Source organism: Melozone crissalis, unplaced genomic scaffold (assembly GCF_028551555.1).
Source record: "Melozone crissalis strain CALT ecotype California unplaced genomic scaffold, PUWL_Pcris_2 ptg000041l_1, whole genome shotgun sequence".
Lineage (NCBI taxonomy): Eukaryota > Metazoa > Chordata > Aves > Passeriformes > Passerellidae > Melozone > Melozone crissalis.
Window position 1 is genome coordinate 10,982,678 of NW_026535819.1, and position 25,315 is coordinate 11,007,992.

The 25,315-nt window shown below is 48.9% G+C and overlaps 1 protein-coding gene across 6 annotated transcripts in view; it reads left to right on the forward strand.

Moving 5' to 3' along the window:
- The window catches only part of EXD3 (exonuclease 3'-5' domain containing 3), a 263,639-nt gene that overhangs the window by 88,239 nt on the left and 150,085 nt on the right, over positions 1 to 25,315 (forward strand). For all 6 annotated transcript variants that reach the window (XR_008483587.1, XM_054283983.1, XM_054283982.1 and 3 more), the window contains 7 exons: positions 2,548 to 2,715; positions 3,926 to 4,093; positions 15,478 to 15,531; positions 15,950 to 16,089; positions 16,909 to 17,009; positions 22,799 to 22,872; positions 24,061 to 24,099. Coding sequence is in view for 5 of the 6 variants with exons in the window: in XM_054283983.1 (XP_054139958.1) it covers positions 2,548 to 2,715; positions 3,926 to 4,093; positions 15,478 to 15,531; positions 15,950 to 16,089; positions 16,909 to 17,009; positions 22,799 to 22,872; positions 24,061 to 24,099 (744 nt within the window). In the remaining variant the exon portion in view is untranslated. The remainder of the gene's footprint in view (positions 1 to 2,547; positions 2,716 to 3,925; positions 4,094 to 15,477; positions 15,532 to 15,949; positions 16,090 to 16,908; positions 17,010 to 22,798; positions 22,873 to 24,060; positions 24,100 to 25,315) is intronic.

Consider the following 25,315-nt stretch of genomic DNA (forward strand, 5'->3'; position numbering starts at 1 on the left):
AGGAAAGCCTTTCTGGAGCAATGGGGAGGGCTGTGGTGAGCCCAGCTGCTGTGGGGGCCACAGCAGGAGTGTCCCAGTGGGTTCTGACTTGTGCTGGTCACACTGTCACCAGGACGGGCTGAGCCATGCCCAGGGCTGTGCACCCACACAAAGTGCAGGCTCTGTTTTGAGGGGCTGGGCTGCTCTGCCCTCTGTGTGAAGCTCAGGGGGGTTGTGCTGCTGCTGCCCCCCACACATCCAGCCCCAATAACTGAGGTGAGGTGGCTCAGGTCCAGCTCAGCTGCCGCATGGCTGCTGAGTGGCAGCAGCTTCTCTGCCTCTCGCTGTGGGTGCCTGTAGGTCAGTCTTGTCCATAGCTGGGGAAATCAACCCCTGGGTCTCAAATCAGTGACCATGGGCAGGAATGTGTCTGCCAGGCTGTGACCCTGGAACAAGAAGTGGTCATTTCCTACATAGGAATGGCAGTTTGGGAATAACCAGGAAGCATCAGCAGACTGCCTGGAGCTGTGGGACTAGAAAGAGGGGATCAAAGCTGAATAAAGGACTGTGTAGTTTGAGCATCAGCAACATTTTCCTATTCCCATGATCTGTCAGGCTGTAGAAATCCCCCCAAGGTTCCCTGCCATGGGAATCAATTGAAATGGAAATGGCAAATAGAAAAAAAGTTTGAGAGGAATCCCTCTCTGGCAGAGGGACAGCCAGGCAGCACAGCACCCTTTCCTCTCTGATTTAGGTGCCTTGTGCCCTTTTTGTTCTCTTTATGCCCCTCAGACCATAGCTGCCCTAGCTGAAGGCTTGCTGGGGGGTTTGGGATGAGGCTTTTCCCAGCCCATCACAGCCTCACAGTACAAAGGCACAGCTCGATGGTGGCAGTGCTGGGAGCTGCTCTGCCTGTGCCAGCAGGACCTGCTGTCTGCTGGAGCCCATCCTGCCAGAGCCCAGGCCCAGATCCAGCCCAAGGAGGAGCTGAGCAGGGTGGTGGAAGCTCCAAATGTGCTGAAGTGGGGCTTTTGGGGGGAAAAAAGCCATTTCCAAACAGTGCAGTGGAGTTGGCGAGTCGCTTTATTTTCCTTTGGCTGTTGTACTGGATGTTTGTGGTTGGATCAGAGCTCATCTTTGCCTTCTGTTGCATCTCCCAGCAAAGTTGGAGCCCTGTGTTTAACATTGCAAACTCTCGCCACAGGGAAAATTACTTAGAGGGAGAAATCTCTTATCTAAAGTCCCATCTCCGTTAGTCATCAGCTTTTTCATACTGCCTTTATAGCCTACTGAGAAAAAAACAGTTTCTGTCATAAACCATAGGTTCTGTGGGTTTTCCAGACATGAAAGACTCTCTGGAAAACAACTGTCTTCCAGTAAAAATTGTCGATGAATATAAAAAGAAAAAATTCATTGGCAAATTTTCTGTAGATTTTATTTTGTTTTCCATGTTGCTCTTCAAACTTTATATTGTTTCCACTGGAAGCTCCGAATGGGGCCATGAATCCAGTAAATTACAAGTGCTGGCTGCAGCAGGAATGAGCATCTTTTGGATTTGGCTTTTTAGCCAGAAAAGAAAGAGAGCAGCTGCTCTCAGTGATTTCTGGTTTTGTGTCTCTCTCTCGCCCTGCTCCACGCTGGTGATGTGCCATGCAGTGAGAGGTCCTGTGTGGGTACTGAGGATGCCACCTCCTCACCCTGCCAACCCTCCCAGCTCCCTGGAAACTACTTCTAATGTAAACATTATAGAGATACTGCTCAGTACTGCTAATTTATCACTTCTACCAGATGGGGAGTAAGTAGCCTATTAACATTCACAAAGTGAGGGTCCAATTCCTTCACATTTCTAAACACATCACCCTGGGATTCCTAAGATTTATGGCATGAAGTTTTCCCATGTTCTGAGCCCCTTTGTGGGGCCTTTAGGCTCATGGAGGTGTGCAGGGGCAGGAGGTGCTCAGGGAGCTTTTGGGGGAAGGAGCAGAGATCTGGAGGATGGCAATCTGACAGAATTTGAACTCAGATATTTCATTCGCTTTGATCTGAGTGTAAAATCCAAACTCATTTGAGACTCCCAAATATTCTGATTGTGGGCACTATTGTGGCTGAAGTGGGCATAAGGTCAAATGTGCAGGTTTGTGGTGCAGCCATGAGGATGGGTTCTTGTTCTACACCTTGCAGGTATCTTAGAAGGCCAGGAGGTTTTTGAGCCCACTTCTCTACCTTCAATATTGCCATTTTCCCAATAACACCCCTCTCTCCAGCTCACTTCTCCCCCTCCCCCAAATCCCAAGCCCCTTTGTCTGCCCCACAGAACAACTTCTCTGTCTTTATGGGATAATTAGTGTGGACAATTGCTGCTTTTCCCATTGGGTTTGAGGTGCAGTGAGCCATGAAGGAATCTGTAATGACATGAAAAGTCACTGGAGGCGCGGATGGTGGCTGAATAGCAACAGTTACCTCTCTGAATAGATTAAATTAAAAAAAATAAAGCTTTGTGTTCAGCTGGGGGAAGGGAGGATTCACTAATCTTTTTGTACATGACAATGTGGTTTTGTATCTCGGCAGCTCAAGGAAGAAATCAGGCGGGGCTTTGCCAGACTGGAGGACCCTTTGGCAGCACTCCTGGCCATGCTGGAGAGCAGCAGCGACTGGAAGGGGAAAGGGCATTCCCTGGGGTATTGCATCACCACCGAGCTGCAGCTTTGGATAAAAGCACATCCTGCTGTCCCACAGGTTAGCAAAAGAGAAAGCAAGAGAGCTGGGAGAGACGAGAGGACAATTAATTGCAATGTTCCTCAAGTATCTCTAGTTTCACTTTATTCCAAAGTCCAGTATCTTCTCTGTAGCCTTATACAGAGTGTGACAAGGTGTGAAACACAGTGAGATGTTATCTGTGGCATGCTGGCCTGAAAATGAAGTCATATGGGGAGCTCTGCTGCCAGAGCTGTTTCCCCTCCAAAGTTGGGATTTCATCTCTCCAGATCAAACCACTTTGATGGAGCGTTGCTCTTGCAGCCTTTCCAGGCTGGAGGCTCTCCCACTGGAACCCACATCCCTGCTGTCAGGAGAAACCCAGTTGCAGAAATCTGCTCTGTGTGTTCTTCCAGCTCTGCAAATAGAAGCCAGTTACTTTAGGATTGCTTAATTCCTGCCATATGGTGGGAATGCAGAAAATGGGAACAGCCTGCCTTTTCAGCAGCTGGATGATTAGTTCTGTAAAGTTGGGTCATCAGATTATATGTCCTAATGTTTACCATTCCTTCTGCCTTCAGATATTCTGACCTACTGAGATTTTCTCTTTTCTGTGAGATTTTGGCTCTGAACTGCAGGATACTTTTATATTTGTGTTGCTTTCTTTCCCATTTTTCCAAATGGCTCTGGTTAGATGTTGAGCTCTGCCATTACAGGATCGGCAAAGTGCTACTGGCACTGAAATTCCTGTGTCATGAGTGAATGTTCATGTGGGAGCACAAGGATTTAAATACCTGTGTCTGTGCACCTTTTGATGGTGCTTTTGCTTTCCCTACCCTTCATGCACTCAGCAGCAAGCCTGGGAATGAAAATTGAATTCTTATGTCTGATAGGTGAGATCTCCCTGGAGGGGAGTCGCGGGATTCAAAGATTTTCTTCAGGGGGGAGAATTTCTGAAGAGCTCTGTTAGCACAGAGGGCATTTTTCCAGTTTTAGATTTTACTTTTGCACAAGGCCCTATTCCTTCTCCAGAATTACCCCATAAACATTTCATGTTCTTAAAGTGGGTGCTGTGGAAAAAATGTGCATCATATTGTTGTGATTTCTGCCTGCAGACTCCGTGGGGAAATCGGAGAATCCCTTCCAGAGGAATTTGCTTGCTCTGTTTAAACAAGCTGTGCTTTCAACCACCGTTGAATCGCAGCCATCTTTACCAAAGATGTTTGATTGTTTTTTTGGTTGTTTTTTGAAGTCTGGCACCAAGCTGAAGAAGCTGCAGGCCCGTGTGCTCGGAATGCTCTCCCAGTGCCCAGCTAATCTGCTTGACCCCCTGATTAGCATTTACCAGCTCCACACAGCAGACCGGAACTATTTGCTTGAACATGTCAGTCATCTTTATCTCCAGGGCAATTACAAAGAGGTGGGTCATGTCTTTCAAATAAATTTACCTTGCCAGCTCTCTGTGAATGTCTGTGTCCTTTTTTTTGGATGCATTTCAATGTGAATTCCATTTCATCCCAGCAGCTGCACGCTGTGAATGCTGCAGCTTAGTGTGCTCTTCCCATGTTCAGGAGCAGCCTGGGCTCAACCTTGGCTTTTCTGCTGACTGAGGACAGAATGCCTGGGAATCCTCCCTCCACTGCTTTGCTGACCTTTGAAAGTAATGGGTTAATAGGCTTTAATTTGGAGAATTTAAGGGGATGGCTGTATTCTTTTTCGTTTTCCTTGTCCTTAGAAAGAAAAGAAGGGATTTTAGTCCTTGCTCATAGACCTGCTGTGCTATCTCCAGCCCACCTGCAGCCAGAGGGCTTGGAAAACCTCACTGGTCTCATGTGATTGCCCCAACCTTAGGTCTCAGTTGGAGGAATTTTGAAGCCTCTTTACCACTGAGGCTCATATTCCAAATGTGTAATGTATAATTCCAAATGTGTAACACCTCCTGTGTCTGTGTCTGGGTGGTTGACACAGGCAGGAGTTCACCAGACTGTACCCTGTTTCACAGCACTGCAGCATCTCCAGCATGGTTGCCTCATCCCTGAAATTGTTCCAGGCCAGCTTGGACAGGGCTTGGAGCAACCTGGGGTAGAGGAAGGTGTCCCCACCCATGGTAGGGGGTGGAACTGAATGGTCTTGAAGGTCCCTCCCAAGTATTCTATGATCTTTCTTTTTTAAAGGCAAAAGGGTTTGTTTTTCTCCCAGAAGCATGGTTCATTTGGATGGTATATAACAACTTCACCTTGTTAAGCAAAAGTAAAAATTAAAATAGCATTCTTAAAAATAGCAATCATAAAATCCTGAAATTCTTCAGTACAGCTGAATTCCCAGGTGACATCCTGGAATCCCATTCTTTTTGATTTCTTCAATACTGAAACAAAGATATTTTGTATTTGGTTCGAAGTTCCCTGGTAGCTGCTTGAGACTTAGTCTTGTGCTCAAAAAGTTTTTGAATGTGGCCATTTGACAATTACAACATGAAGAAATGTCTTATTTGATTATATTCAAATGGGATTTTTAGGTTCATGGCTCCAAAAATATTTGTTGTTTTCATTAGAAATACAGTTCTTTCTAGATCCAGCTTTGGAAAGCTCTAGATTTTTTGGTGGAATTGTTGTTCTGTTTTTTCTTCCACAGCAGAGATCATTTACTGCTCATTCCCAGTATGAAGAATAGGAAACCTCAACAGCTTCTCACTCTCAGCCATAGCTTTCTTCTGGTTTTCTTTTGTGACCTGAAGGATGAATAGAATTCCCTTCAAAAATAACAGGAAGTCTTTTACTGCCCTTGGGGACTGAACATACCTAAGTCAAGCTAACCCCAAACAACCTGGAGCTGGGGCTCTGAGCATTGCAGTGGCCGTGGGTGTCCATCTGTCCTTCCCTTCCCCATCTCTCAGCTGGGGCAGTGAAGCAGACTCACATGTAGGATTGTTGGTTCTTCAGTCTCTCATCTGAAAGGATAGAAATCCATACAAATCCTGACTGTCATTATTTATTTTCTTGCTGTGTTTGCAATAAAACACTAGGCATTTTACAGTTCAGTACTTAAAAGGGTTTATAAAAAAGAGGGAGATGACATTTTTCATGGGTATATAGTGATAGGACAAGGGCAACTATTTTAAGCTGAAAGAGGAGAAATTTAGATGGAGTATCAGGAAGAAATCCCTCCCTGTGAGGGTGGGCAGGCCCTGGCACAGGGTGCCCAGAGCAGCTGTGGCTGCCCCTGGACCCCTGGCAGTGCCCAAGGCCAGGCTGGGCAGGGCTGGGAGCACCTGGGACAGTGGGAGGTGTCCCTGCCATGGCAGGGGATGGAGCTGCTCAGGCTTTCAAACCCAAACCAGTCTGGGTTCAGTGATTTATCCTAGAGCAGGTTATTCCCTTTGTCTGTGGTGTGCAAACCATGAATGTCCTCTGCCCTGAGAGTTAAGGCTCCTTTCCCTCATGGAGGTTTTGGAGAAGGTTCCCTTTGGGATTCCAGAGCTCCCTGGGGGTGCCTGTGGCAGGTGTTTGTTGTTTGTTGCTGCAGCACCTCTGGCCCTCCCTTAGCCTGGATTTGGGGAGCTGGTTGGGGGCTGAGCCCGGGGCTTGGCAGGGCTGGCACAGGAGAGGGGACAGGGGTCAGGCTGTGGCTGTGCTTTAGCAGCAGGGGCTGTGCTGAGGAGGCACCTGCAGGGGAGCAGCGCCAGCGGATGGCACTGTGCTCCCGGGATGCAGGAGCAGGCCCTGGGAGCTGGGGAGCAGCGGGGATGTGCAGCTGGGGTTTGAGGTGTCCGGGCTGTCTGGCGTTTTATCTTTATCTTCTTTTGTGATGGGACCGTGCAGCTGCTGGAGCAGTAGTGAGAGCTCTGGGAGTGCAGTGAGAGCACTGAGGGCTCCCAGCTCTGCTCCTTGTGGGCCCCATGGCGTGGGGACATGGAGGGTTCAGCACTCCCACTCAGGGAGTTCCAGTGAAGCTCAGCAGCCTTGTCCCCTTCCCAGAACCCCTCTGAAGGCAGCTGTGGCTCCATGCCACCCTCCACCTGGGCTGTGCCAGAGCTGCCAGAGCCCTGCTGGCTGCAGGAGCCGGGGCACGCTGTGGGGAAGGGTCTGGGGACCAGGGGAACACTGTGTGGGAAGGGTGCTGGCTGTGGGGGGACGTGCCATGGGAATGCCCTGGATCCGTGCTGGGTGGCAGTGGATTTGGTGTGAGAAGGGCACTGGGGTATTTGGTGAGGGGAGGGTGCTGGGTGCTGCTGGATTTGGAGTGTGTGGGAAGGGTGGTGGGTGTTTCTGCTGTGGGAATGGCACTTGAGTGTCAGTGGAAGTGGTGCAAGAAGGACTCTGGATGGATTTGGTGTGGGAAGGAGACTGGTTGTTCTGGTGTGGGAAGGGTGCTGGGTTTGGGGAAGGACACCCTATTCTGATGTGGAAGGACACTGGGTGTTGTGGTGTGGAAGGACACTGGGTTTGGGGTAGGACACCCCGTTGGGTGCGGAAGGGCACTGGGTTTGGGGTAGGACACTGGGTTTGGTTTAGGACACCCTGTTGGGGTGTGGAAGGGTGCTGGGTGTTGTGGTGTGGAAGGACACCCTGTTGGGGTGTGGAAGGACACTGGGTTTGGGGAAGGACACTGGGTTTGGGGTAGGACACCCCATTGTGGCATGGAAGGGTGCTGGGTTTGGGGTAGGACACTGGGTTTGGGAAGGACACCCCATTGGGGTGCAGAAGGACACTGGGTTTGGGAAGGACACCCCACTGGGGTGCAGAAGGACGCTGGGTTTGGGAAGGACACCCCACTGGGGTGCAGAAGGACACTGGGTTTGGGAAGGACACCCCACTGGGGTGCAGAAGGACGCTGGGTTTGGGAAGGACACCCCACTGGGGTGCAGAAGGCCCTGGGTGCCCAGCACAATGCCGGGATTCAGCAGACCGGGGGTAATGCAGCGCGAGCGGGGCTGCGAGAGGCCCTGAATAGGCCAGGCTGTGCTGGAGAAGAATGAGGGGTAGGCAGAAGGCAAGCTAGTGTTTCATGGTCATCTTATGTTACACTTCAGCCTTTCAAAGAGTGTCTGGGGCTGCTTGAATGAACCTCTCTTGCACTGCGAATGCGGGAGCCCGCAGACAAAGGGGACTCTTGTCACTCGCAGGCCCCTTTGGGGAATAAAAGCCATTGTCACATGAACAGGGGCAGTCTGGCAGGCTGTGCATGCTTCAGTGCCCCATGATATCGCTAAGTCTCAGCAGAAATCACATTCAGGGCCCTGTCAGCTTTGATTAGCGGGGTCTCATGACTTAATGTGCTGCGATATTTCATGTCTAAGGGTGGCGGCTGTCTTTCTGGGGGATGAATGCCCTCTATTGTCCACTGAGTTATTTTATTTACATTTTTTAAACAGCTTATAAAGGTAAAAAGATAGCTGTGCTTAAAGAAGAAAATCAAATTCCTTTGCTTCTGGATCAGCAGTGAGTGCTGCTCGGGTCAGATACAGTGAAACTTGTTTTCACAGTCAGCATCAAAGTTCTCGTCTTGTTTAACAGCTTTATAGTAAATTCTGAACAGGTGGCAGTGGAGCTGGGTTTAGGAAGGAAACAATAAATAATCTTTTTAGCCTCTGACAAGCAGAAATATTCCTGGGCCTGAGAGACCTCCCACTCCAGCCTCTGTGTCAGTGATTCGCAGAGTTTCTCTCCCCTTCATCACTTTGGTTCTTAAAAAAGAATATTGGATTAAGCCAGTAGTATTTTATATTTAACAGAATTTTCAGTTGCTGTCTGTTCAGATTTCTCTGTTTTCAAAAGCAGAGTATATTTTTTCATCTAATGTTTTATCCATCAATTTCTAGAAATAATGAAGGCTTGTACATCAAATGTGGTTCATGTTTGCTCTTTCAATTAAGATAACCTGGGTTATCTGGTAGAGTTCAGTTAAAATTTGACATAAACTATGTTGGAATACCCAGAGAAAAAGTTGTGTAGACAGAGAATTGCAGGTTTTGGTCAGCAATACTGCTACAGACATAATAGAAAGGGTGATTGACCAGAGTTAAACTTAAAGGAGCACAAATACTCAGAAGTGTAAAATGCCCATCATGACCTTCAGTTTCAGCACAGGGATTTTGTGACCAGAGCCAGGGGTGTTGGTGTTTGTAGCCCTCCTTCATCCATGGTGCTGGACTACACACAGTGTATCTCTGCAGATCTGTCAGCAGAGATCAGTGTTAGCATTGATTGAGCACATTAATGGATAATCAGATTTTTGATTCCTCACTCTGGCTCTTTCTGAGCTGTTCTCAGGCCAGGGAAAATGTCTCTGATATTGCTTCTTATCTCCATTCACCACCTTAATTATACAAAGGCATGTTCAGCTCTTACTTTTTTTTTAAAGTGCGTTCATTTGTATTTCCTTTTTTCTTTTAAATTAAGAATCATATTGGCTCAGAAGCCCAAGGAAAATGTTACAGCAGTTGTTTCACCCATAAAGATGATGATGTTTCAGTATCCACCCCTTTTTCCTCTGAGCATACCCTGCTGCTGCTGCAGTGGCACGTGGCCTGCCCGCTGGTGCCCCAGCCCAGGGCCATGGGCCATGCTGCCCTTCCCGGCCTCCAGAGCCACCTCTGCCCTGGGCTGGGCCTGGCAATGCTGGGAAGGAGCTTCAGCATTGAGTGAGTCATAAATAAGATGGCAGATTGCTGCTCCTACTGCCAGAATGTCTGGGCTCTGGGACAGCCCTGGGGACGTGCAGCAGATCCAGCTGTGCAGAGTCTGGGTCTGCTGAGGTGGGCAGTGCTCAGAGAGTGAGCCAAGCAGTTAAACCCCACCCAAAACTGCTGAGTGACCTGAGGGACACAGATCAGAGAGGTCAGGCTTCAGTTCCCTCTTCCCCTCACCTGTGCAGATTCCAGCCTGCACTTGTACTTCTCTCCCTCTACCTCAAATTCTTTGCCTGCGAATAACCTGTCACTGCTCCATGTTGATGGTCTCACTCTTCCCTGGTTCCCTGAGTGTGGACCTGAGGAATGCTGTGTTTCCCTGGTTTCTGCAGACCTTCCCACAGCCAGCTGTGTATGAAGTGCCCTTTGAGCAGGAAGCAATCAACCATCGAACCTGATGTCGTCCCCTTGAAGTGATGCACTCTGAGAGCTCAGCAAAGCTGATTAGCCTCAAGTTTGAAATGAGTGATTCCCAAACACAAAACAGATGTGCCCAATGATTAATACCTGGTGTGCCTTTTACTCAATTATTTCTGCCATTATCCAGGCTTTGATCACTGTGATTTTCTTGGAGTCGACGTTGGTTCCTCCTCTGCAAAGTCTCCTTCTGTTGTTTTGTTTATTCTTTGGGTTTTCAGAAATTCCCTCACCGTGTGTTCAGAAATAGAGCACTCAGTCAGGCACAGCCATCTCTGTGTTTGTGCTGTCCCAGCTCACGTGCAGCAGAGCCAAGAGCAGGAGTCATCAGCTCCCACTGGTGTCTGTCCTGCCTCAGCACTCCAGGCACTTCTCCTGCACGAGGCAATTCCTCTGCTGCAAACCCCACCGTGGGAAAACTGCAGAAATTGTCAGTGCAGACACCACCCAAGTGCACATGCCCTTGCAGATAAGATCTTGTGTGGCTTCCTGCACCTCGTACTGTACGTGGAAAGAATAGTCATTTTTCGATGAGACAGAGCCAACTGCATTCAAAACAAGGCAGGAGGAGCAGGTATTGGTGCAGGGTGTCTGTGCTCCAGAGCACTCCCCACTTTCCCATACCCGTGGGTTGCATTTGCGTGACTGCAGGAGTGTTCTGCTGCTCGTGCCTGGGCCTGAACGTGTCAGGTTTAGGAAACTTCCCCCATCCTTTGGTCACTGCACCTACACCTGGGTTAGGTGGAATTCAGTGTTGTGTTGCCCAGCTTTCAATTGTGCCCCAGACTCAACCAGCTCTGCTGTATTTTAGGGATTTATCCTTGGCATACAAAACTATTAGAAAATGTCCAGATGGGATTTTTGCATTCACCATCATTAAGTCAAACAATGGGCCAAAGCTCCCCAAGGATGAGGAGATGCAGGAGCTTGGATGGAGTTGGATCAGGCCATGGCCATCAGCTTTTCTCCTGCCCTAAGCAGTGCATGCAGTGCATTCATCACATCCTGCTCCCAGGCACGCTTGGGGGTTCAAGGCAAGAGAGGGACCAGCCTCCCCCCCGTTTGTTGTCATCTGTGGGAGTTTAGTACAGGTTGAACATTTTTATATGCTGCAATAATGATAATTATTGCTGTTATCAGATTATGCTAGAAACTCTCTGTGGATGAAACATATTTTTGTGCAAAGGCTCCTTGTACCACCAGCCATGACAGTAATACTCTCTTTGGGGTTTGAGGGAGTGTGTAGACCCTGATAGGTGTCAATATCTCAGCATTCCCCAGAGCTTGCCCATGTTCCTGCCTCGGGTTTTGGCCCTTTCTGACCAGCTGGTGAAGCCGGGGGTTCCTGCTGCCAGGATCTGGGCAGCCCTGCTGATCCAGCCCGAGGATGGACGCTGGCACTGCCAGATTCCAGCTTGCCTGGCTCGCCTTGCAGCCCAGCACTGCACATGGGCAATGCTGGCTCTGCGTGGGGAGGGGGTTTCTCACCCTTCACTTACAGCCTGCTCGCCCTCATTACAGTGTTTGTTTCCCGAGTCAAATGAGCCTGCGAATGAGGTGTTGCTTTGCTGGAGATCTTATCGGCCGTAAACAGACTGTTAAAAATAGGGTCCTTTTACACAAAACTTGTTTGCGGAGTGAAACAATTCAAAACACGATAATAACAAAACAAAATCTTAAAATAGCTCGGAGTTGAGACCACAGACACAGCTGCCAAGCACTTTCATCTTTATTACAGTTACTCATATCTCTTCTCTTACTATTCCCATTGTAAACAGGCTGATGTTATCTCTGCTGGCCTCCTGCTCAGCCCTGGAGCTGCACCCTGATCCAGCCTGGTGCCTGTTTCTAGGGCCCAGCTCACGATTCTCCTTGCACATGTGGCTTCAGGCATGGAGCGGGCATGCCTGGGAGTGTTCCCTATTCCCGGAGTGTTCCCTGTTCCGAGAGTGTTCCCTGCTCCGGGAGTGTTCCCTGTTCCCGCAGTGTTCCCTGCTCCGGGAGTGTTCCCTGTTCCGGGAGTGTTCCCTGTTACCAGAGTGTTCCCTGTTCCCGGAGTGTTCCCTGTTCCCGCAGTGTTCCCTGTTCCGGGAGTGTTCCCTGCTCCGGGAGTGTTCCCTGTTACCAGAGTGTTCCCTGTTCCTGCAGTGTTCCCTGTTCCAGGAGTGTTCCCTGTTCCAGGAGTGTTCCCTGTTACCGGAGTGTTCCCTGTTCCGGGAGTGTTCCCTGTTCCAGGAGTGTTCCCTGTTCCTGGAGTGTTCCCTGCTCCGGGAGTGTTCCCTGTTCCAGGAGTGTTCCCTGTTCCCAGAGTGTTCCCTGTTCCGGGAGTGTTCCCTGTTCCAGGAGTGTTCCCTGTTACCGGAGTGTTCCCTGTTCCGGGAGTGTTCCCTGTTCCAGGAGTGTTCCCTGCTCCGGGAGTGTTCCCTGTTCCGAGAGTGTTCCCTGTTCCAGGAGTGTTCCCTGCTCTGGGAGTGTTCCCTGTTACCGGAGTGTTCCCTGTTCCGGGAGTGTTCCCTGTTCCAGGAGTGTTCCCTGTTCCAGGAGTGTTCCCTGCTCTGGGAGTGTTCCCTGTTACCGGAGTGTTCCCTGTTCCAGGAGTGTTCCCTGTTCCAGGAGTGTTCCCTGTTCCCAGTGTTCCCTGCTGCAGGAGGCTCTGCCAGCAGCACCATCGCTCTCCCTGCTCCATTGCCTGCTGCAGCTGGAGGATGTTCGTTGCTGTTGAAACCCAGCTTATGGGCCAGGCTGCCCAGAGCAATGGAGTCATCATCCCTGGGGATGTTCAAAACCACGTGGGGATGTGGCACCCGGGGCTGTGGTTTGGCAGTGAACGCTGTGGTGGTGCTGGGTTGATGGTTGGGTTTGGTGATCTTAGAGGTCTTCTCCAGCCGTGCAGGCTCCATGAATCTCTGTGGGATTGGAGCTCCTGTGTCCTCCAGGCCTGCTGTGGGGGAGCTGTGTCTGCCGGCCCTGGGCAGGGAAGGGACAAATGAACATCTGCTGTTCTGCACCCTTGGGGACAGGGTGGAATATCCAACCAGGGAGAGAGGAAAACCCAACCTGACACCACACATGTTCATCTGATTAAGTCACCTGTACAGTTAGTAGAGCTGGAGATAAACCTCTGCCATGTAGATAACAGTGCTGCAATTAGGTTAATCTGAACATTAAAAAGCCATTAGGGAGCTGTTGGATGTTGCAGTTAAAACTAAGGCTACAATAGGAGGTACTAATGAGATCAAATCATGAAATAAGGCCTGGAGAGTTGCAAATATTTTCTTCTCTCTCTCTTTTTTTTTTTTTTAATGATTTCTTTTGATTCAGCAAACTTGAGGAGCTGGGAGGAAAGCGAAACCAGCTACCAAAGCTTTGGAGACTCAAACCCCTTTTCCACATTCACACCAGAAATAGCAACCTTCAACTTGAAAATAATCACTCAGCTTGAACATTGTGTTGTTAAACTGATAATGTGAGAGGAAAGAAGCAGCTCTTTGCCTGTGAGTTGTGGAATAGTTACAAAGTCTGGAGTTGGAGAGGTTTGGTTGAGGTTTAGCTGGGCTAAGCAAAGCTCCTGTGTGTTTCTGTTCAGTCTCTGTGTTAATGGTGATTCCTCTTTTTGTCACTTAAAATTCTTCTCTTGATTTCTCTTTTGAAGATGAAGCCTTGACTTCCAATGAAGCAGAGTTAAAAAAAACAAACCACGCAAACTTCCCCAAAACCAAACCAAAACAATCAGAAAAAACTGTTTTCCCACCTCTAAGTGGGGCAGTAGGGTAGAGCAGCTGAATTTCCATGGCTTGTGTGGTTCTCTGCTCTTGCACACTCGGTGTGAGATGCAGTGGGTGAAATGCAGGCACCAATTCCCCAGAAAGGAACACAATCCACTGCTGCTGCTGAGAGCAGGGATGGGCTGTGAGGTGCCTGGGGCTTGTGTGGCCCTGCAGGACGTGTGCCAGTGATGAGGTGACTTCAGGTGGCACTTGAGTCATCACAGGAAATTCATTTCAAGGCATGTGCCTGCCCCCACTTGGGTTATTCTGTCTTTTTTCCAGAAAAGTTCCATGCAGGTGACATGTAATGGTGGGGTTCTCTTTCCCTGGGGCAATACACACTTGGTACTGCATTTTGTTGTTTATGTGTTATGGGGTTTATTAGGAAAATGGGGACAAACATTTTAGCAGGGCCTGGAGTGGTAGGGAAAGAGGTGATGGTTTTAAACGAATAGAGAGGAAATTTAGATTAGATATAAGAGATTTTTTTTACAGGAGGGTGGTGAGGCCCCGGCACAGGTTGCTGAGAGAAGCTGTGGCTGCCCCATCCCTGGAAACATCCCAAGGCAGGCTGGACAGCAGCTCTGAGCAACCTGATCCAGCTGAGGATGTCCCTGCTCACTGCAGGGGGATTACAGCTAGGTTGCCTGTGAAAGGCCCCTTCCAACCCAAACCAATTTACTATTCTATATTCCAACAATTAGCACAGCTCTAACGTGTATCCATTTTGACAAATGTGCCATTTTCCTGGTCTTTCTCCCAAATCAAAATCAATCCCCAAGAGCAAGGAAACCTATGGAAGAGAAGAACTTTTCCTCCAAGCCCTACCACGCTGGTTTTATCCTGATGTGAATAAACAGGTGTTTGTGAGCTCAGTGGATTCCATCCCATTGCTGGTCAGCTCTGCACAGGTGCTCTGCCAGGATCCCAGGTGTCTTTTCAGCCCTTTGGGAAAATGCAGCCTGACTTGGCAGAGGTGTTGGAAGGACACTCCATGTCCAACCTCCTCACTCCTGGTTCCCTCTTCAGCTCTGACACACAGAGGTGCTCCAAGGCTCCTTGCCCTGACTGCCCCAGTTTCTGGCACAGGGCACTTTATTAAAGCCACCCATTAAGTGCTTACTCTGTATTTGGGATCCAAGTGTTCTCACACTCTACAGAAATGAGACACTCTCACCTCCTGTGAATCCCAATCTGTGCCTCCCAGGCAGTGCACAGTTAGAGCTTCATCCATTCCTGTGGTCCCCGGCTGGGATGGGACAGGCAGTGGCCGAACCAGCTCTGCTGAGTTTGAGTTCCTGCAGTTCATCCCAGCAGGTTCTAGAAGATCCTGATTTGGATCAGTTTGTGAACGTGGCAATTCTTGGCTTATCAAAGACTCAGAGATCCCATGAAAGGGAAAAATACAATTCTTCCCATCTTGCTGCCTGTGGTGACCCTGGGTGCTTTCAGGGCTGTGGAATGACTCGGGAATTAGAGAAACTGTAACCTTTTGATTTCAGGGTGTTTAAAATCTTGAGTTGCTTTCACAAAATGCAATTGTTTTACAAAACTTCAGAGGCAGAGCAAGAATGATAAGGGTGGCTCAGAAAGGTATGGTGGGTCAGGTGCTTTTACCATGACATTGATAGGAAATATCTATCCCAGCTGGTTTTGTCCAAGTGCTTCACTTGCTTTCTGCCCAACAACTAGATCTTTAATTTTTGCTCCAGAGGCTGTTGATCCTCAGATATGCAGCTCTGCCAGGAGGGTTCTTGTACTTTTGTGGAATGAATGTGGCCAAATGTTTGCAGGATTTGTGCTTGACAACATTACAGAAATAATTAATACATTAAAAATGTTTATAACAGCATTTTTATTTCACTTTGGAATAATGCCCATTTATCCACTGTAGGGTTCTTCTAAATACACAACTTTTTTCATGTTTTCTAGGCAGCCATGCTGAGTGTTAAGCTGAAATTACAGCCAGATCAAGATGTAGAGAAGGTGAGTCATTTTCTCTGCAGGCTTCTCTGTCATCAGATCCACCTTTTGTTAGCAGGAGATCCATCAGGGCCCTCCAAGTCCTGCTGCCTTTCACCTGAGGCTTTACTCCATTCCCAAGAAGTCCCTGTTGTGTGGTTGATGTACCTTTCCATCAAGGTTAGGCACAGAGTGTTTTATTAGCCCCCATTACACATCTTACCTGGTTTTTCTGGCTGCAGCCCCTCTGGAACAAGTCCTGGCTGTGCTCATCACTGAGGCAGGGATCAGTACTCTGCTGCACTGAAGGTTTGCTCATATTTGTGTTACAAATGTCACAGCACTCCTGTAGGCAGCACTGGTGGCTTGGGCAGGGCTGGGACTCGCTCTCCTGCTCCATGGGGATCAAAGACAGGTGCTTTAACATAATTCCTTCTCCTAGATGTGTACCCCACTACTGCTCCAGGATAAAGCCAACTTGGTGGAAGAATATGTGGCAGAATATCCCGAGCTCCAGAGGAAGCTCTTGCAGACCCTGGACACGTGGTGTGAGCCCAGCTTCAATATCAGGGACATCATAAGGTACAAACTTGTCTTTCTGAACAGCTGGGGCCAAGGTGCTGCCAGAGCACTGTGTGTCTGTCCCCTGGCTGTTTGTCTGTGGTCAGAGCAGTGTGTCTGTCCCCTGGCTGTCTGTCTATGATTGTGTCCCAGTGTAAGGGAGTGCAATATATTGACTCTTTGGCTGAAAAAGGGAAAATTCTGTGGCTGTGTCAGAGCCTTCTCCAATGGCCCAGGCTGTAGAACAGAGGAATCCTTGCTATTGGCAGATGCTGCATTCCTGCCAAGATGAAACCTGTGCAGGACACCCCAGCAGCAGAGCAGTATCAAAGCTTCCCGGGGAGGTTGGAGCAATCAGCCTCTTCTGCTTTGCTGCAGACAGGGGTGACTTTCAGTATCGGTTGTACAGGTTTGGCAGGAAGATAACACTGTGATGAAGTGGCAGAAAAACAAGAGATGCAAGTGGTTAACCTTCCTCTGCTCATCACCCTGGTGTGTGTTTTCACTTCTGAATTGCCTCTCATTCGAATAACTCCTGTCACTCAGAGCCAGCAGCACAGTCAGAGTCACAGTGTAGCTGCAATAGCTGACAGCTCTGAAAAAGACATGAAAAGGAGTTGCTCACTTTCTCTTTCTTTAAAATGAGCCTCTGGACTTGCTTCAAGTGGTTGACTGAAATTTGTGTGGTTGTGCTGTTGGCTTTCCACTGTATCTTGGGAAAGGCAGGGCCTGTCCTCCTCAGCATCCCGCAAACCCCAATCCCTGTGCTGGTAAATGTCTGCTGTTTGGGAAACGTCCTTTAGATGATGCCACAGATGTGTCTCTCTGGTGTTGTTACAGACCATATCAAGGCCTGTCCAAGTGCAAACCCGAAAAATTGAACCGCAGGGTGCTCAGTAAGCTCATCTTCAGGCTCCTGGAGAGATTCAGCGTTGACTCAGGTATAGGATATTACAACATATTGTGGACTTATCTCAGTAATAAAGAACAAAGTCAATTTGTCTTCTTCCATGTTCATCAAGGAATCTTTGCTGTCATTTATCCTGGGGAATTTCAGGGTTTAATTAATGACATTGAAAAAACAAAGCTGGCAAGTTATGGGAATTATCACTTTGTGCTGTCAAAGAATGAAGTGCTGGTGACTAATAGGCTGCTTCTGCCATGATCTGAAATAAATCCTGACCTCAGCATGGCTCTGCATAAACACACCATGGTCAGCTCTGAGTTATGACTCCATTCCTCTCACATAAGAGGCAAGTCATTATTCACTGGGGATCTGTTTTCTTGAGCTGTGGGTGCATCAGCTGGGAGGAGATAACCCTTGGGAAGCAAGAGCCTCACAGCCCTTTGTATTCTTTGCATAAACTAGGGTTGGTGGGGGGAATTTTAAGGCTCTTGCAACCTTACAAGAGAAGTGGCACATTTTCCATCACTTCACCCGCAGGTCTCTAACAAAATCTGCTTTGCTTTGGTTCTTAGTGGGCACTGTTGATTTTTCCTTCTCTTTGGGGCCTTGCACCAGACCCTTGTAGGTGCACCATTAGCTTTTACCCTGCAGAGGTTCCCATCATCAACCCAAGGTATGCAATTCTCTTTTCTTGCACTGAAAAGGGTTTTCTAACCACAAATTGTGGGCTTGTTACACCCGTCAGCAACACTATTGCATATTAATCTTCCCATCTTCAGACTGGTGTTCAAAAGTTACCAAGATAAACCTTTCAAACCCTCACTGGAAGAGAAGTGAATATATTGAAACCCAGCACGTTCATGTGAGAGCTGAGACATATGGGAGTGATTTATTTAGAAATTAAAAGCTTCTCAGGAGTTCATTAGTTTTCAGTAGTTTTCCCTCCTTGACAGTGTTGGGCATTCAGTTGGCTGTGTTATCTTTGATGATCTGCAAAGAGAAAAGTGTTGTTCCTCTTTCCTTATGAAAGCGCCACCAAGGGCATGATATAATGGTAGAGGTGAAGTGATGTAACTGTTCACATGCAAAATCCTGAGAAATAATAATTAAAGAAAAATCTAGAAGAGGAGCATGTGTTGGGCTCAGGTGCAGTCCATGGGATGCAGTACTTTGACCTAGTGATGCTTTCCAGATGTTGTAGCTGCTGCTAATGGCCACATCTTTGTGGCTCTCCACAGCCATTCACTGGTGAGGAGATTCCTTGGGGTAAATACAGATCCCATTCCTTCCAGACAAATGTCCTTCCAGACAAATGTCCTTCCAGCCCTTTCTCCCATGCAAACTGCAGTGTCTGCAGTGCAGGGCAAGGCCTCGCTCAGGAGGGCTGCCCACCTCTGCTGGTGTGAGAGGGGATGTGGGCACCTGGTTTGGACTTCAGCTCAAGCCAGTGCTGGGTGACTCCCACAGTCCCAGAGAGGACAGTAGGTGTTTATTTTTTGCATCATAGCATGAGCAGGAATTCCCACATTGCTAAACTGTGGCTGTCAGTCTCCTTTGAAGTGCTTTGGAAGGGGATGAATACCTGCAGAGGAATTGCTGCCTTAGTGCTGGGCATGCTGGAACTGAATTGGGAAATGCCAGCAGCTGGAGTAATGTGCCTTTCTTTGTCTTCCCATCTCCCCCTCCCTTTCACTGAATTTCTGAGTGTTCTTTCTCCATTCTTTAGTAAAAGTAAGTCTGACTGGGAGGGAAAATTACACAAAAAGTAAGCAGCCTGGGCAAAGCATACAGATAAAAGAAACCCTCATTTCTCTTGTTCTGAGCAGCTCCCCCAGATGCTGGTGGTGAGGCAGAGCTCACACTTGTCACCTCACCTGGGCTTGTCTGGTGCTGTGGCTGCTTTCGGTCTCCTCCTCCCGTGACTCCCACTCGCTGTGAGAGCCTGAGAGCAGCAGCAGGGAGGGAAGTGGCTTTGATGAGAAGGGCTGGAGCAGGATGGGGTTTCTGGGTATGAGAAGGCAAACTTGTGTGTGACTCAGTTCTTGCAGTTCCAAACCGACTTGGAGATTTCACTGCTTGAGCTCACTCTTGCCCACTCACAGTAAATCACACTGAGGTGTCCATCAGCAACTGAGAACACTCCTGGGAACTGCCAGCCCTGAATTTCAGAGCCGGATAGGAGGTGGCCCAATTAAAAAAAGATCTCACACCTCAAGGAAAAAAAAAAAATAAAGCTATCCTCTTAGATTAGTCTTCCTGTTCTTTTTCAGAGCTGTATTTCAGTATTCCTGTTAAGTCCCAAACAGGGCATGGGAAGTGGGCTGAGTCCCAGAGGTGTCCCAATAAACTGTGTGTGGATTTCATTTAATTACCCTTATTGGGGGAGGAAGAAGCTGGGCAGAAGTGGTGTGTGATTGAGGAAACCGAGGTTTATAGAGTCTTTCCTCACACCTGGGTCAGTGTGCTCTGGCTTAACGAGCTTGTAGCTTTTCCAAGCTAATTACTTAATAGTCTTTGGAGACCCTGTGAGATTGACTTTACAAATGCAAGTTTCAGTCAAAACAGATCTCAGAGGCGAGGGAACAGCCCTGTCCCAGGGTTGGCATGGTTGAGTCTGTTCCCTGCTGTGGCTTGGCACAGCCAGGACACAGAGAGAGCCCAGTGATGTTTTGCGTTGACAATTCCCAAGTCTGAGGTAGAAAGGATGCTGCTCCAAGAAGTGTAACAGCCTCATCTGTTGGGTTTAGTGCCTCCGTGCCAATGAGGGAGATCCGAGTGGAGGGACAGAGGGGACAGAGGGGAACCCGAGAGCCCCGGTGCCGGGGGGCTGTGCTGGGACAGTGACAGCCAAGCGCCTCCGGGTCCGAGCGCTGTGAGCGAGCGTTTGCCGCGGGCATCCCGAGGTTTCTGACATGAACCAGCAGGAATGTTCCCGTCGCTCGAGCATCCACTTGTCCGTGTGGTTCAAGGTGGGATTTCCGTCCGTGTGACCGCCCCGGCCGGGCCGCGCTGCGGGAGCGCCGCGCTGGGGGCAGCAGAGGGCAGGAGAGGGCTGTGCACGGCCACAGCTGCACAGGTGAGCCACAGCTGGCCACAGCTGCACAGGTGAGCCACAGCTGGCTGTGCACGGCCACAGCTGCACAGGTGAGCCACAGCTGGCCACAGCTGCACAGGTGAGCCACAGCTGGCTGTGCACGGCCACAGCTGCACAGGTGAGCCACAGCTGGCCACAGCTGCACAGGTGAGCCACAGCTGGCTGTGCACGGCCACAGCTGCACAGGTGAGCCACAGCTGGCCACACATCCTCAGGGCTCACAGAGCTGCCAGCCCATGTCCAGGCAGTCACCAGTGAGAGCCCCAGCTGAGGCCTGGGAGCCCTCACCAGGCAGAAGATGCTCTGTTAGAAAAAGGGAACGACTTGTAGAACTTAACAGGAATGCCTTTGGAGGGAGGGCAGGAGGTTATTCCCTTTTCTTGCTCCTGACTTCCATGGTGATTTTCCTCCAGAGTGTTTTAACTCAGGGGTTAAATACCAGCACAGCTCTCCATTCTGTTGTCTCTCTTAACAAGTTACCCTTCACCCTCATGTTTTTCATAGAATTCCCAACTGGTTTGGTTGGAAGGGAGCTTAAAGCCCATCCAGTGCCACCCCTGCCATGGCAGGGACACCTCCCACTGTCCCAGGCTGCTCCCAGCCCTGCCCAGCCTGGCCTTGGGCACTGCCAGGGATCCAGGGGCAGCCACAGCTGCTCTGGGCACCTGTGCCAGGGCCTGCCCACCCTCACAGGGAACAATTCCCAATTCCCAATATCCCATCCAGCCCTGCCCTCTGGCACTGGGAGCCATTCCCTGTGTCCTGTCCCTCCATGCCTTGTCCCCAGTCCCTCTCCAGCTCTCCTGGAGCCCCTTCAGGCCCTGGCAGGGGCTCTGAGCTCTCCCTGGAGCTTCTCCTCTCCAGGTGAGCACCCCCAGCTCTCCCAGCCTGGCTCCAGCCCTGGAGCAGCTCCATGGCCTCCTCTGGATCCATTCCAGCAGGAGCTGGGCCCCAGGGCTGGGGCAGCTCTGCAGTTGGGATCTCCCCAGAGCACAGGGGCACAATCTCCCCTTCCCTGCTGCCCACGCTGGGGATCTGCCCAGGGCAGGGGGTTCAGGGCTGGGGCAGGTCCAGCTCGGAGCCGCAGCACCCCCAGGGCTGCTCTCGGTCTGTTCTCTGTCCAACCTCTCTGTGTGGTTTTGATTCATCCTTCTCTATTTTTTTGTTTTAAAATATAGAAACCCAGATTCAAACTCAGTTCCTTTGCTCCATCAGAATAAAATATATCACCAGTGCCTTTAAACATGTTTCCAGTCCATCCACATTCCTCTGTCTTTTCCACAAACATTCAACTCCCCCAGTTCTGCCAGAGCCTGTGCTTTGGATATTTCCTTTAGAAGCTCAAAGAAAAAGGTGTTCAGTGGATCTTTTGGGTGGCCTGGAGGGGTCATGTCATGGTTCTTTCTGAAGAGCTTTGAAAACTTTTAAGTTAGGTGGTGGTGTTACTAATTTTTACTTTGATCTTACATTCTTTAGAGAGCGATCCTTTCCATGAGCTGATGATTTTTCCTCCAGACATTGGGCCAATATCCAGAGGAAAGATCACCATATTTACTGTGAAATATCCTATGCGATAATGGCAGTGATTTCCTCGGATGCTTTGAGGGGAAGGATTTGTTGCCACACTGTGGAAGATTAACTTACAAATAACAGCCTTAATCCTTTCTGTCTGAGATGGAAACGTTCTCATTCTGAGGTGATGTTTCAGGGCACTCTGAAGAGCTGCTGTAACCAGTGGGACATCAACCCACAGCCCTGTGATCCCAGGCTCTGCTGTCCAGAGATCACTCTTTGTTCTCCTGGGGTTTAGTGCTCGGCCATGCCCTGTGTGGGGCGCACAAAGGGATGAGGAATCAGCTTCTCCCTGTGGCTGCTAATTCCAGGGAAGCTACAGAGAATTTCAGCTTCCTGTCCTCTGTGGCTGTTTGTGCCTGTGGCCCTGCTCCCAGAGAGATGGTTTTGGTTTTGGGCCCATCTGAACGCCAAGGAAGGCTTTGGTGAAGCCTTTCCCTGTGCAGGCAGCCCAGCATCCAGCAGGAACTGACAGATACCTGTGCTAATGCCCCTGCTTTTATCTCCAGCCTTTATCTCTCCTTGCACTGGATTTCAAAACAAGGTGCTATGCGAAGATCTTGGGTTTTGCAGTTGTAATGAGCCATATCTAATGAAGGTGACAGCAATAAAAATAATAACAACAACTGTGGCTTGCTAGCTCAGCAAAGCAGTATTCCCCACCCTCTTTGTGTGGATGTGGAGCCTCTTTCATGGATCTCTGTTTTATCGGATAAACTTCAGCCACAAGTTTACATCCTGAGTGAGCTGTTCACAACTGCTTGAATGAATTAGCAGCACAGGTCCAATTAAACCCGAAAGAATGCAGCCTCTAGAGACTGAGGCGGTGCCCATGTGAGGATGCTGCCTAATTAAAGGTGTGAAGTCATTGACTGTGGAGCATATTGAACCAGAGAGTGGATCTTATCGCTCAGGGTGGTGGAAGCAGAGATATCAGACCCAAGAATTAGCATTGCTAATCACGGATGAAAGTGTAAATAACAGTTTATAGTTGAGATAAGCTGGCAGTGTGTGAGTCTGTCCCTCATTGTTCCAAGTGTGAGGGCATCCTGCCTTCCACAAACCCAGTCTGACACTGGGGAAGGAAAAGTGTAATGTCTAGACAGTAAAACTTCCAGGAAATGCTGCGTACTTAAATGTCTTTTTCCTTCTTTCAGCTCTCTGCCCTAATGTCATAAATCAGCGGCACTTGAGAACCCTGAATTACCTCTTTTACAAGAGATTTGTTGAGGTATGTGCAGTGTTGTGTGTGGGGAATGAGGATTTTGGTTACATTTACATTTTCAATAACTTACTTGAGATAATCAAAATGTATTAATAGTTTATGATCAAGTTTATTTTACAAGTTCTGCTCCTAAGCCCTCCCAATCCATCAGGGAAGCCTCGGATGTGTCTTTGCTGCCTGCCAAACCCACTGCCGGAGGAGATGGGGAGGATGGAACACTTCAGCCTCCTGCATCTCAGAGCTTTAATGCTGGATGATGTCACTGTAGGGAGCTTGGTCATGCACAGAGGGAGCAGAGAGTATTTCTCCAGGTGTATTTGTTTAGCAGAGGGAATGGATTCGTGATCTGCTGTTCTGCTCTCTTTGGCCTTCCACTTCCTTTGTTTTGGAGAATTTGCTTGCTTTAAAGTATCCAAGCTGGCCAGTTATTTCCATTAAGGTACATTTGGCAGCTGTTTCTGGACACAGTCCCTTCTTCTGAGAGTTCTTTGGTGCTCTCTGTTTACCATTCTCAGCTGTGTCTGAGCTCTGGTTAAATGTCTCCTTTATCTCACTAATATTTAAATTACATGCTTGGATATCTCAAAGCTGTTTTCTTTGAGGCTCTTGCTCCCTGTTTGCTCTTGTGTATTTCCATAAAAGTGACACTGACACTCCCTGTTTCCTCTGCCAGCTCTGTGCTGAGACTCATGGTGGCTCTCATGCAGTTCTTGGCAGAGTGGAGAGCAGGTTCCTTCCTGAGTTTCTCCCCAAGTTTGGCTCTGAACTGCATTAGAATGGGAATATTACCTATCAGTTTTCTTTCCCAGACCTCATGATTCCAGAGGATTTTTCATGATTTGACTGTTGAGAAAAATTGTATTTGTATATTCTGAAGGCTCAGCCTTGCAGATGAGCCCCGAGATCTCTGCCTTGGCTGCAGCCTCCAGGAGGGCTCCCCATGGCTGGCTGGAGAGATGGGCTGGGCACAAACTGCATTGGAATTTTTATGTTTCACGTGCTGTGGTGTAAGAGTTCCCTCATCCAAGCTGCTCTGCCAGGCCTCAGCTGGAGACACTGAGGAGCTGAGGTGTCCTGTGTGTCCAGGTTGCATTCTTCGGTCACAGGTGATGCCAGAGGTGTTCATTTCTAGTTTGCTGTATGGAACAGGGATCCCTTTCCTTCCATGGCTCAGCAGTGATTTTGTCTTTTCAGAAAACCATGACTGAGGAGAACTGGGCAGACCACATCCAGGTGAGTGTGAATTTAACTGGGTTGTTTGTTTGGAGGTTATTTGAAGATGTTTTAGCATAACCAGCTCTGGATGTTGTAGTCCTGCTATCACAGTTCTGCACTTTCTCAACTCTTTGAAAGCAAATTGTAAATGCAGGGAAGAGCAAGGGAGAACATTTGTGGCTTAACTCCTTTTACATCTTTGAAAATGCTTTCTTTTGGCTGGAGCCACATTAGAGCATTTGCACAAAGCTCTCAGAGATGCACAGGGTGGGATTGTTGGGGTGTCTGTGCAGGGCCAGGAGTTGCACTGGATGATCCTTGTGGGTCCCTTTCAGCTCAGGATATTCCATGGCTCTGTGATTCTGTGATTTAGATAAGATTATCAAATACATTCTTTTACTTTCCTGCACTTGTAAGTGAGCACTACAAGTATTTACATTGATTAATGACAAGGAAGGGGGAAAGGAGGCTGTACCTCAGGCGCTAGCAAGGTGTGTGAGGAAACTGGGATTAATGTTAGATTGCCTCTGCATGCTCTGACCAGTTTCAACAGGTGACTGATGTTGTGACCTCTCTGTCTTGTGCTACAGGATATAAGTAATTTTAACAGCACAAGGAGAAGGGAGCAGGGTGGGTTTTTGTTGGTGTATAAACCGGAAAGTTCAGGCAGCTCCCAAGTCTCCCACTCTGGAGAAGGAGGCTCAGGATATCCTGGGAAGTGCATGTGTAGTGCCTGGTGAGCCCTGGGAGCACAGAGCTGCATGCTGCACTGGGGCAGAGGGTTGTCTTGCTTTCCAAAGGATTGCAAACTCTGTGTTTCCTGCTTGTTGCCAACTGGTGTATTTTTCACGACTGTGTAATTATCAGCCGAGTGGTGCTGAAACTTGCCTGTTATCAGCCTGACTCGGTGCTATCAGAGATCCCTGTCTCTGGCATCAGTTGAAAGTGATGGGAATCTGTACCTGTGCATCTGCAGGAAGCTGAAATAACAACCTGTGCAGGCTGGTGGCTGCTGCTGGCAGTAAAAGGAGGGAATAAAAGAAGGATCTTTGAGCAAGTTTTGGTTTTCAGTGCAAAAACTAACACTGTCCAGGACTTTATTTGTTTTGAAAGGTTGGGCTTTACAGGAGGGAATGGCTCAAAGTTCACTCAGAGCTTCATAGAATCACAGGATCCCAGACTGGTTTGGGTTGGGAGGAACCTAAAAGTCCATCCAGTGCCACCCCTGCCATGG